This window comes from Sinocyclocheilus grahami, unplaced genomic scaffold (genome assembly GCF_001515645.1).
Source record: "Sinocyclocheilus grahami isolate Dianchi unplaced genomic scaffold, SAMN03320097.WGS_v1.1 scaffold126.1, whole genome shotgun sequence".
NCBI classification, from domain to species: domain Eukaryota; kingdom Metazoa; phylum Chordata; class Actinopteri; order Cypriniformes; family Cyprinidae; genus Sinocyclocheilus; species Sinocyclocheilus grahami.
Window position 1 is genome coordinate 2,725,510 of NW_015505305.1, and position 11,922 is coordinate 2,737,431.

General features: G+C 39.2%; 2 protein-coding genes across 2 annotated transcripts; one reads left to right on the plus strand and one right to left on the minus strand.

Moving 5' to 3' along the window:
• Window positions 1-2,085: 2,085 nt before the first annotated feature.
• On the plus strand, window positions 2,086-5,736 carry LOC107590350 (tumor necrosis factor ligand superfamily member 10-like). Its single transcript, XM_016279058.1, has 5 exons — window positions 2,086-2,227; window positions 3,357-3,503; window positions 3,751-3,796; window positions 3,874-3,987; window positions 4,508-5,736. Exons 1-5 carry the CDS (start codon window positions 2,105-2,107, stop codon window positions 4,969-4,971), a joined length of 894 nt encoding a protein of 297 aa, XP_016134544.1. The 5' UTR covers window positions 2,086-2,104; the 3' UTR covers window positions 4,972-5,736.
• Window positions 5,737-8,098: 2,362 nt separating this feature from the next.
• LOC107590249 (E3 ubiquitin-protein ligase MSL2-like) lies at window positions 8,099-11,713 on the minus strand. The gene is made up of 2 exons (XM_016278931.1): window positions 11,502-11,713; window positions 8,099-10,276 (listed from the first exon to the last, which is right to left on the minus strand). The coding sequence occupies exons 1-2, from the start codon at window positions 11,641-11,643 to the stop codon at window positions 8,616-8,618; spliced, it is 1,803 nt and encodes a 600-aa protein (XP_016134417.1). The 5' UTR covers window positions 11,644-11,713; the 3' UTR covers window positions 8,099-8,615.
• Between the last annotated feature and the right edge of the window lie 209 nt (window positions 11,714-11,922).

Below are 11,922 nucleotides of genomic sequence, written 5' to 3' on the forward strand. Positions count from 1 at the left end.
GAGATTGCCGAAGCCTGTTTGGTCACCTCCGTTCATCTGCTGTTGATTATAGAAGCTGATCTAATCTCAGCGCGACACATCTGGCACAAACAAGTCCATGAAAAAAAAAGCAATATTGGGTAACTTTGCTGACGCTTGTGGAGTGGGATGGCGCTTCGGAAGGCCCCAATCCCGCTCCGCTGTGAACTCACATTGGGAGTCATTTTAAAAGCATCTATAAACGGTAATGTTAGAGAACACGTAAGCACCTCCAGGTTAATGAGTAAATATGTTCTGCTGGAAACAGTAGTGCTTTTTAAAGAGTGTTATTCATATTTATTATGTCTTTAAACTTAATAATCACACTCACGGATGGGGGAAAAGCAGCACTGTTTTTAATTAAACAATTTGGGGGCTGTATAACGTTCATGTATTTTGGAAAATTTTTTAGTTGGCTTGGGATTATTGAGTTATGGAGCACCTGGAATGGCATAAGCAAATCATTTTGTCGTGTGAAAACTTATAGTATATACATAGCATATAGCATATACATGGTTGGACAACAGGAAGAAAATGTAGTTTCCTTTTTGGACCCTGAAATTTTGAATTGACTTATTTTAAAGGGGCCCACCTAAACCTGTCAGCTGAAGCTGATGGGAGTAACAGAATAGCTCTTTAAATCAGATGGCAAGAAATGGCCAGCCCCTGAGAAGCACGATACATGGAATACCCCCTAGATTTTGTAAATGGGACCAGATTGCAACCACATGTTAGAAATCAAATACAGTCAGAACTGGTCATGTTTTCTCGAACAAGAACAGCGCAACATTACAACAGAATAATACTTGAATCTGAATGAAAATCAACATGTTTTTGAATGATAATACACCAATTTATTAAAACAAAACTGTAAATTATTTTAAAAACTGTTGGAAAATCCAGCTTAAGCTAGTGCTTTGGAACATGATAGATGGTTTCTAGATGCTGATGCAAGTTAGTCATTAGTTCAAGTTCTAATCCAAGATGTTCTTGCAATTTAGACCAACTAATAGCCAACTTGGACCAGCTAATGATGATCAACTTACACAAGACATAAATTAGTCTAATACAGTCTAATACTTAACCCTGTTAAGCCTTTACATAAAGGATTCAGAGCTCTGTAGTTTTTAATTTTGGTGGGCATAAACATAATGCAATTCAATACAACGATGATTGAGAGATGTACAAATGAATTTCTCAAAAGTCTGATTTATCATATTTTATAAATACATTTGAACAATTTTTCTAAAAAAAAAAAGATGTATGGATAACCAAAAAACCTTGGATTTAATTGTTTACTTTATAAAAATCATCACGGCAAAAAGACTTGTACCAGGACCTGAAGGTGCACATTTTTAGAATTATAGGCTACACTAAAAGGCTTTTTACTTGCTAAACTGTATGAACTATCAATAAGATGACAGAAGACATGTCGTACAACATATTCTTCAGCAAGGTTTATGATGTTTATAATTAAGAGTCCTTAGAAATTCATATCTATGTGATAAAGGGTCTACAGGGTTAAAGGAACAGTTCACTCAAAAATGAAAATTCTACCACAATTTCCTCAACTTTATGTTAAGTTGTATCCAACTCCAACATGTTGTTCCATGGAAGATATGGAGATATGTCTTCCATGGAAGACAAACAATGATGTTATCCACTATTCACTGCAACTGTTTCTTGCTGAATCACAATAAAAGTGAACAGCATCTCTATGTGTTCCATAGAATAAGGAAACCCCTAGGGGTTTGGAAAAACTTGACGACAGCATTTACATTTGGAGTGAATTGTGACTTTAAACAGGATTTTCCATCAGGGCAATCATGATTTAATGAGATGAAGGCAATTTAGATACGTTTTATGCTAAGCTATGTAACTTTTACAAGTAATTATTACATATTATGATCGCACTGAACAGAAAAGCAAAAACGAAAGAGGCTTTTCATGCACATCTTTACAGGAAAGCAAAACCTGCACTTCGTTTCCTTGCTAGTCAAGCGCTGCCCCGCCTCCATGTTTTTTCATATCATGTAGAGAAGGAATTCTGCCCCAGCTTTTGTCTCGAGCTGCAGTAACACACGCAATGGTCAGCATGTCAAGCTCACACACCATGCAGTATATCGGGCTTCTGCTGCTGGCTGCAATTCTCCTGCAAACAATAGCCGTGGCTGTAACCTTCATATACTTCAGCAACGTCTTATCGACGGTAAGGGTGGTTTAATTTACGCGTTTTCATGCACGTTACCTCAGAACTTGTGCAAAGTTTGCCTGAACGCCTTGCTGTGCATGTTTCACATCGGAAATGCAGTCAATGGAAGACTGTAGAGCGAGTAAGAACTGTTTGCAAGCGTTTCTCGGTTCGTTTGCTGTGGTTTCTGCCTGCATTTTGTTTAGTGGACAGCTGCCAACAGGTCGCTCAGTGACTGAAGTACAAGTTAAGCAACAGCAGACGACAATCAGTGGCAATGCACAATGTTATTAAAAAGTCTATTTTTGCATAGCATTATAAAATATAAATAAAATGCAAAATGTAACGTGTTATAATTATCATCGTATAATAATTTAAAAATAAGCAGAGAATGTTTTAATTTGTGCACTATATGCATAGAAAAGCTTGTAGAATTTCATCAAATTATAGAATGGATAGATATATGATAATGGCATGGATTGGCATTTTATGTATGCAAAACATTATAAATGGAACACACCGCGTCTTATTTATTTTAACATTTTACATACAATGGCACGATTTCAAGCGAATATCATTTAAGAAATAGATACGCATCTATAATATTATATAATTATCTTAGCGTTGTATGCATGTAAAAAAATAAATGACTTTATTTTTTGATTTCATGTGACATGCAATGTAAACCATTTTGATTATAAAAACAAAATGTCTTCATTTTTTTGCGATTTATGGATGCAAAAATGATCAACCAATCATCATATGGTAATGAAACTCAATTCGATATAATGACTTGATTTTGCGTCGTATAAAAATGTAACTAAAATTGCATGAAAGTATAATTTCTAAAAGAATCATAAAATGTGGTACGAACGAGAAGATCTAAAGCAATTGCCATTTGATATTTTGACTGCCCTGGACCTACATTTGATTTAAATAAAAATAAGTACATGTAATTGTGTTTGCTTTTTATGCATGCAAAACAATAATTCATATTTCATGCACATGTAAAATGTTTAACTAGTAGGCTACACAAAAAGCTTTTTGCTTGCTCACCGAGCAGAATATTTAGTTATAATTGTTTAAACCATATTCCTCATTAAATCATAAGTACAACAATTGTTTTTTTTTGTTTTTTTTTTTACAGATGAAAGAAACCTTCTCCAAGAGCAGCGTGTCGTGTTTGATGCGCGCCAACCTCAGAACGCTAAAGGGCCAGGAACTGAACGCGGCGGAGGGGAAGGACGACCCCTGCTGGCAGGTCACGCAACAGCTCCACTTTCTGATTGAAAAGGTATCCGCTTTAGAGGGGGGCTGTGAATCATAAAGCTGGCCAGGGTGTAGACAATGAGTTCATTTATGACTTGGATCGTTTTTCCTTTTTTAATTAATAGAGGAATTTCCTTAATTTTTCCAAGCTTAAATTGAGGAAACCCAATTGTGAGAAATGATGCCGAAGAATTGGTCCATTCACATCACTCATTGTGAAACCTGAAATGTAATCTTTTATAAATTGTGTTTTTCTTTCTTTTTTTTAACAGTCAATGTCCAGTCGTTACCAGAAAGAAATTTCGTCTGCCGTCAAAGGTATTTCACAGCACATTCATATTTAATTTATAGGAAGACATAAACTACGAGTGAATTAACCTTTGGGCTTTTTACAGACGAAGTCTCGCGTGTACTTCCTTCATTGGTGATCCAAGATCAAGATGATTCCCCTCGGCCTAAAATCGCAGCACATGTGACCGGGAGCTATATACCAGAAAAAGATGGAGGAGGTATGTTTTGTTCCTGGAAATACTTGATTTATCAAAGTTGAGCTTTGTTTATTAGCTGCGGGAATTTGGTTAGGTTTGAGTTATGCAACTCTTTTCAGTTTCCGTTTTTTTACTGAATTATTACAACAACAACTTAACGTTTATCTTTGGGTCATAGTCCACAATCACCTTTTAAGTACACCAAATAACGCTGCCAGACTGGATTACATCCAGATCAGATAGAAAAGCACTATGCTATGCAAAAACGGCATTGCATCCCTGCAAATAAACATTGTTTTGATGTTGGCTTCCCTAAAAGGAAGCTCATAAACCTTTAATGTAGGTCAGAGGACGTCTTCCCCCTTTAAAAAAACCAAACAGTTTCATATGTGGCCGTTAGCCTGAAACAAAAAGCTGGTTTGTAACTCGAGCCGAGTCTTTGAAACAAGCACCCTGTTCCGGTCGTCTGCCAAATGCTGAAACAATGCAGCTTTTCTGTCAAACCCGACCCATAATCCTTCTCTTTGGCTTGACAATGCAGGTCAACCGAACAGGAAGGTGTACGGCCAGAAGATTCAGTCGTGGGAGTCTGAAAAGGGTCTGGCTTTCCTCCAGAATGTGGAGTTAAGTGATGGAGAACTGGTGGTGCCGCAGGCCGGGCTTTATTACATCTACTCCCAAACTTACTTCCGACACACGCTTATCGAGGAGGATGAAAGTGACCGCGAGGAAGAGGACGGGACGTCGGGCGAATCAGTTCGGGGGAAACCGATGTTGCAGTATGTTTATAAAAAAGTAAGCTCGTATCCGGTGCCAATTTTGCTAATGAAAAACGCTCGGACGACCTGCTGGTCACGTGACATGGAATACGGACTGTATTCCATCTACCAAGCGGGGCTTTTTCAGCTTGGAGGAGGCGACAGGGTGTTTGTGACGGTCAGCAATGTAAGCACCGTCGACATGGACGAGAAGTCAAGCTTCTTCGGAGCGTTTTTGGTCAGCTAGTGATGCACAGCCAGAAAACCACACATCTCATGGATTGTTTTGAGCTCCAAGATTAGCGACAAGACTCGGCTTGCTCAGTATTTCTACCTGAGCTTTCTTTGAACAGCCGCCAAGCGCCTTAAAACATTTGGACGCGTTTGCCGAGATGCTCCTTCGCTTGCCAAAACAGTTAACCTTGATTGATGAGAGCTCAGAAAGGTGCAAATATTTGGCGCTTTTTTGCATTCGGCCAGCAGATCCAATCATAAATCAGCTCCTTGGTGAAATGTGTTGGAGTTCAAATCCAGCACGTCTGCCTGGAGGGGCGATGGAAAACGAGGGGCTTGCCAGGACATTTAGGAAGCGAGTTGTTTGGAGATGATGCCTCTGTCTGGGCAGGAAAAAGGAAGGTGTGACTTTAAGCAAGACTTTCACGTCTGTGGAAGAGCTGCAGGCCTTTCCTGTGTGCTTTTCTTCTGTCCTCTTTGGACCTGTGATTGTATTACCTTTTATACATCTTCTAAAGACAAACTGCATATTGGGATGTCGAAATGTGGTTGGAGAGACTTCTAAATCATGCCTTGATTGTATTATTGACATGATTGTCAGTTTAAGCACTATTAATGTGTCTGTATTGTGAGTGAGTTATTTATATATCATAATTCATTCCTTAAGCATGAATCTTGTACATTAGCTAAATGTGAAAATCACTGTGACATTGTAAAATGGTAAATCGTCTTGTACAAAATGACTTTTGTATATACTTTTACCAGCGCTGAACATAAACTGAGGATTTCTGCATCTTGGTTTGTTCTTTGTAGTGTTTCAGTTTTATTATAACATTTAATCTGAAACTGACTTTCAGTTCAAAGTAACTATGTACGTTACAGTACACGGTGTTCTTTCCTTCTGGATCTTTATCTTACCCAGACCATAATTCTTCATATTAAATATGTACATTATACATAATGTTGGTATAACAATCATTGGGTAGTTTCATTCATTATACCTTTTAAGACCATGCAACTATATTACTTAAATATTGCTGAACAGTCTCGAGGTAATTTGATAATAATAAAAAAGTTAAAATATGTTCCAACAATATTAATGTAGTTACATTGTCTTCAAATATGATTTTATGTATATATATATATACAGTGGGTACGGAAAGTATTCAGACCCCCTTCAATTTTTCACTCTTTGTTATATTGCAGCCATTTGCTAAAATCATTTAAGTTAATTTTTTTTCCTCATTAATGTACACACAGCACCCCATATTGACAGAAAAACACAGAATTGTTGACATTTTTGCAGATTTATTAAAAAAGAAAAACTGAAATATCACATGGTCCTAAGTATTCAGACCCTTTGCTCAGTATTTAGTAGAAGCACCCTTTTGATCTAATACAGCCATGAGTCTTTTTGGGAAAGAGGCAACAAGTTTTTCACACCTGGATTTGAGGATCCTCTGCCATTCCTCCTTGCAGAGCCTCTCCAGTTCTGGCAGGTTGGATGGTAAACGTTGGTGGACAGCAATTTTTAGGTCTCTCCAGAGATGCTCAATTGGGCACACACAAACAAACGCCGTATATAGACTGTGATGCTATATTTTTTTCTATATCAAATATTTGCAACTATCCCCTGGAACTATTATTTTTTGGGCTATTTTTATTTATCAGACTCATTTTACCTAGTCAAAAATCTGTCTTTTTATTATGGTAACATAAAAGTTTTTATAGTAACATTTATTTGATTTACGACAGCTATTTCCTATGAACAAAGAGGTTATGAATATGCCATGATCAAAATAGTAACTCATTTTGTCTGTATTCTGCCCACTTGTGGTAAATGTTCGCAAATACTGGTCAGAGATCCAGAACATTACTGCACCCCATGAATTTGTTTGATTTCACTATTAAGGACATGTGGTTCTAGTTTACCATCTAGTGTACTTTGGAACATGAGTGATTAATAGTTATATTTTTAACCTCTGATGTTTCAAGAGCAATATAGATAGTTCAAAGGTACTGTAGACTAAGATGCTACATGAAAACATACACAATATTTATGGATTTTCCCATTTTTAAGTGGCAGAATGAAGCTAAGTAATAGTGCCTACCTAAGCAATATTTTTCCTGAGCTGGAATATGAATGAAATGCCTCATTAAAATTGTATGCTTATAATTTATGTCAGCCCCTGTAAAGTGATTTTGCACTGGTGAAGAGCTACTGGGGATCTCCCAGCTCAAACAATGCCACCTCCACAGGCTATACCCACCTTCAAGTTACTTCTGGTTGACTGAATCAGGAAAAACAACACCGCACATGTACAGTTCACTCATGGACAGCCATATAAGTTATGCACTCACATATGGACATGTTTCATTGCAAAGTCTTGTTGTGATTGTAATACACTCTTGTAATTGTTTGCAGCACCCATTGTTTAACATCACATGTCTGAGCAGCTGTGTTTAGCTTATTCCATTTGCAGTCAAGTTTGGCTATATATATATAGATAGATAGATAGATAGTCACACTAATTGATACATTAATCATTCTAATAACCTTTCTAAATTTGTCAATGATTTATAAAATCACCTTCAGAAAAAAACAAAGCAACATCTAAGATCAAGTGATTTTTGAAATGAAAGACAAGAGTCATGTTAGGATTTTTCTTTTTTTTGTGGAAATATGTTACATTTATATTACAGGTATTTAAATGCCCCAAGGGAAAAAAAGAACAGTTTTGAGACAGCAAAAACTAGCACAATCAGGACAACAACATAATTTAGACAGAAAAACCATACATACTGCATCTGTGTGACTTGCATCTGTAGAAATGGTATCCAGCTGATGCCCTGGGTGGACCGTAATCTATGTTAAATGATACCCAATAAATACTGCAAATGTTGTTAATGTAACTTACAAAATATATCATAAAATGTACTTTTTAAATCGAATTCCTTAAGTCTGTGTACAAAAACTGTTTATAAATACAACCAGTCTCTACTGATGCTGTAGGGCAGTGGTTCTCAAACCTGTCCTGGAGTACCCCCAGCCCTGCACATTCTGTATGTCTCCCTCATCTATCACACCTGATTCAACTCATCAGCTCATTAGTGGAGACTGCAAGACCTGAAGTGGGTGTGCCAGATATAGGGAGACAAACAAAATGTGCAGTGCTGGGGGTACTTCATGGAGAGGTTTGAGAACAACTGCTGTAGGGTACCATTCATTTAACAGGTCTCATCCTCTAACCTACAAACTGAAAATCTTCCACATATGCACATATCGTGACCCACAACAATGAGGTCAGGTATATCTTGCCAAAGATCATGCCTTATAGATCACTTGTACTTAAATGTAAAAATAAATAAATAAATAAAAAAAATAAAACCTTTTCCGAAAGAAACTCTCGACTTCCAGTATCCCGACTCACCGCTCCTTCTAAAGGTGTGCAAGAAAACCAAAACGTACAGTACAAACGATTTTAAGGCACGAGCTTCAGCAATAACTAATTTAATTGATAATGTGAACTGGAACAGAATCACAGTAGCTGCCTTATCGCCGACTCTGCTGACATCAGCCCCTCGGTACAGTGCCATCACACTGAAAGCAAGTCGGTTTGGAATACAGGGCGATGTTAAAGGAGAAGCATCCAGTACTCAGTCAAACCTCATGTCCAATGGTTCATCGAATCCTTTGTCTTCGTGTGGCCCCGTAGCCAAGAAGGAGGCCACAGGTGAGCCAGCCGCCGTGGAGACATTAAGCATCCCGCCGGCGCCGCTACCTGTGGCGTTCCGCACTGCGATGCTGGTGACGTTGATGCCCAGAGTGAGTCTTGTCTGCTCGAGTGCTTTCTCTGGCACCGCGAAGGCCTCCAGCTTCTTTTCGCCATTGGCCATGTAGGAGTTCTGGCAGCCCCTGCATATGCAGTCCAGACAGGCTTTGCGGTTGGAGTAACAGGGGCATCGCTGTCCACGGCATGTAAGAACACTTGGGTTTTGAGTTGCTCTGCCGCACTTGCAGCCCTTTTTCTCTTGCGCCTTTTTGTACACCACTTTTGTGGGGCTCCCAGGAATGAGGGCGTTAGTCAGAATCCGTTCTTTCGTCTTCTCCTTCGACTTCGGAGTGCCCTGTTTGGACTTAGTGTATGCCTTTTTGGGTCCATGGTTGTCAATGGTCTTTTTGACAGTTTTAGCAGGCACCAGTAATGCCTTGCCCACCTTAGAAAGGCCACCACCGTTGGGCACTGCTGCCATGTGGGGGATAGTCTGAGTGGGAGATTTAGGTTCGCACTTGATTGGAACAGGGGCGGAGGCGCCCAACGTGGGTCCGCGGATGAAGGTGGAAATAGGTACGGGTTGAATCTTCTCGCTGTCGCTTTCTGACCGTGAGCGCTTCCGGTTGGACCGTGGCATTCTAGGCGTCACTGCGGAACAGGATATTCCCAAATGTTGTGGATTCTTTTGGGACGTCGGGTGCTGGGGGACGAAAACTTCCTGCGAGTCTTGCGGGAGACAGGAGAGCTGCCGAGCAGAGTCGACCGATGCAAATGGTCCATTCAAGTTTGCCGAAGGTTCGAGTCTCGACTGCAATATTGCAGGACACTCATCCTGGGCAACGTGGTCTGGTTCTAGAGTCCTGAGCACTTCCTCTACACTCAAGAGGAGAGTCCCGCCATCATGTTTAATATCCTCGCCAAAGCCACAAATGTCCATGGTGCTGGTACAAAGCTCCTCTCCAGCAGCTGCCACTGCCTCGCACACGGGGATCTCATTTGTGAAACTCTCTTGTTTCACTGAGTCGCCCCCGCTTTCCACCGAGTCTGGAACATTGGCCTCTAGTGAAGGTAAATTGGCGGTCAACTCCTCCACGTTGGTCAAGCCATTGCAGTCTTGGAGACCGTTCACCCCTAGAGGACTGAGGTCTTGCTCCTTGATCTCTGTCGATGGGGACTGGCCCTCATCGGGGAGCGTTTCTGAGGTCGAGGGTGTAGGGGACTGGTTTGTCAAGCTCAGGGAAAGTGACTCCTCCCCCTGTCTGTTGTTCAATGAGATGCCCTCATTCAACAGAGCCAGGATGTCTGGGGACCCTCCCACAGTACTTGAAATGTGCTGGGCGAGAGGAGACTCTGCGATGTACTCGCAGAGCTTTCTGTAGCAGTCCACCAAGATGCACAGCTGCTTATTCTCTTCAAACTGCTCGTAGTCTTTACACCAGCTGCACGATGGTTTCATCATCATCTTTTTACCTTTACATGATTTACAGACATAATGCTGGCACGATGAGTTGGTTGGAGCGATTGGATCTTGTAGTAAATTGCCTAAATAAAGAAAGAAACCATGTTTAGATAATGAAACAACAGAATAGGTATTATAACAACACATTTACATGCTAATTATTTAAAGAGCAGCCAAAATATACTGCTTGGATGCTGTACCTTTAAAATGATCATTCCAGTCACAGTTTAGTGGATCATTAGCAACACAATACAAGCACTACATTCTATCTAAATAAGACAGGGTTCTGTAACATTCAAGAAAAGCCGCGCATATGTGCTGATGCTAAACGGTCATGTGATGTTGCATGATGTGGCTCATATTACATGCTCAGCATATGGTTAGCAGGGATCTCAAATGCATATGCATTGTTTTTATAAACACATGCACGTTATGTAAACATGCACTGCTTAATATAAATATTAAGCAATTACTGCTGTGATTAGAAAATATACATGGATTATCAATAGCTATATTTTAAGAAAGTAAATTAGCAACGAATTGCCAACTCATTCAAAATAAAGGCATTACTGCATACAGGGTTCCCACACCGATTGACCAAACAATTTTTTTACTACAATCAATGTATTATTTGCAATCAAAAAGTGAATTTCCAGCTAATTATATATATATATATATATATATATAAATTATTTAATAATTTTTCCGGTATGCAAATCCAGAAATGCAAATCATTATTTATAATTTTATGTTGTATTATATACATACACATTATATACAACATAAAATTATAAATAATGATTTGCATTCCTGGATTTGCATACCGGAAAAATTATTAAATAATTATCTACAATTTATATTAACATGTATAACGTTTTTAATGTTATAGAAACCCAGCGAAAATACAAAAATAAACTGCTGAATATTAAAAACAATGTATAACAAAATTATAATGATTTTCTTGCTTTTTAATATATTTATATGAACATTTTTAACATTACCACCGAAAACCCTGTAAAGACAGAATCTGGGTAACTGGGCAATTTGTCTCAAGCGACAGGTTTTATCAGACTGAACAGGCAAGCCATTACTATTCAAGCCCCATGCATCTATAAACACAGAGCCTGTATGCACTGCTGTGTGTCTAAATACCCAGGCTCCAGTTGTCATTGTAGGTCAGAAATCTGTGGACGGAATGGGGGTGTGTCATGGTCGGTGGAGCTTTGAGAGCAGCTATAAGCATGCAGTGATCAAGCAGAAGTGATCATGCAAGCATGCAGGGATGAAGCAGAATAAACGGGCTCTCACCACACACAAGGCAGGCGAGAGACTGTCTGAAAAAAGGCAAGAGCTTATAGATTTCCGCCAAAGCCTGGGGGTCCCGGGGATCGCACTGCAGCACCGACCGACAAGCTGACACGTAGAGAGTGGTCGCATTCACCGGGTTCATCTCAGCAGTGTCGAGCTAGACAGATCCAGTTCGGGGAGGAAAAAAAAAAAAGAGAAGGAGCGACAGTACAAGGCTTCAGGCCCGCCAGCAGCCATTCCTGGATTTGCATACCGGAAAAATTATTAAATAATTATCTACAATTTATATTAACATGTATAACGTTTTTAATGTTATAGAAACCCAGCGAAAATACAAAAATAAACTGCTGAATATTAAAAACAATGTATAACAAAATTATAATGATTTTCTTGCTTTTTAATGCAAATATATGCATTTCTA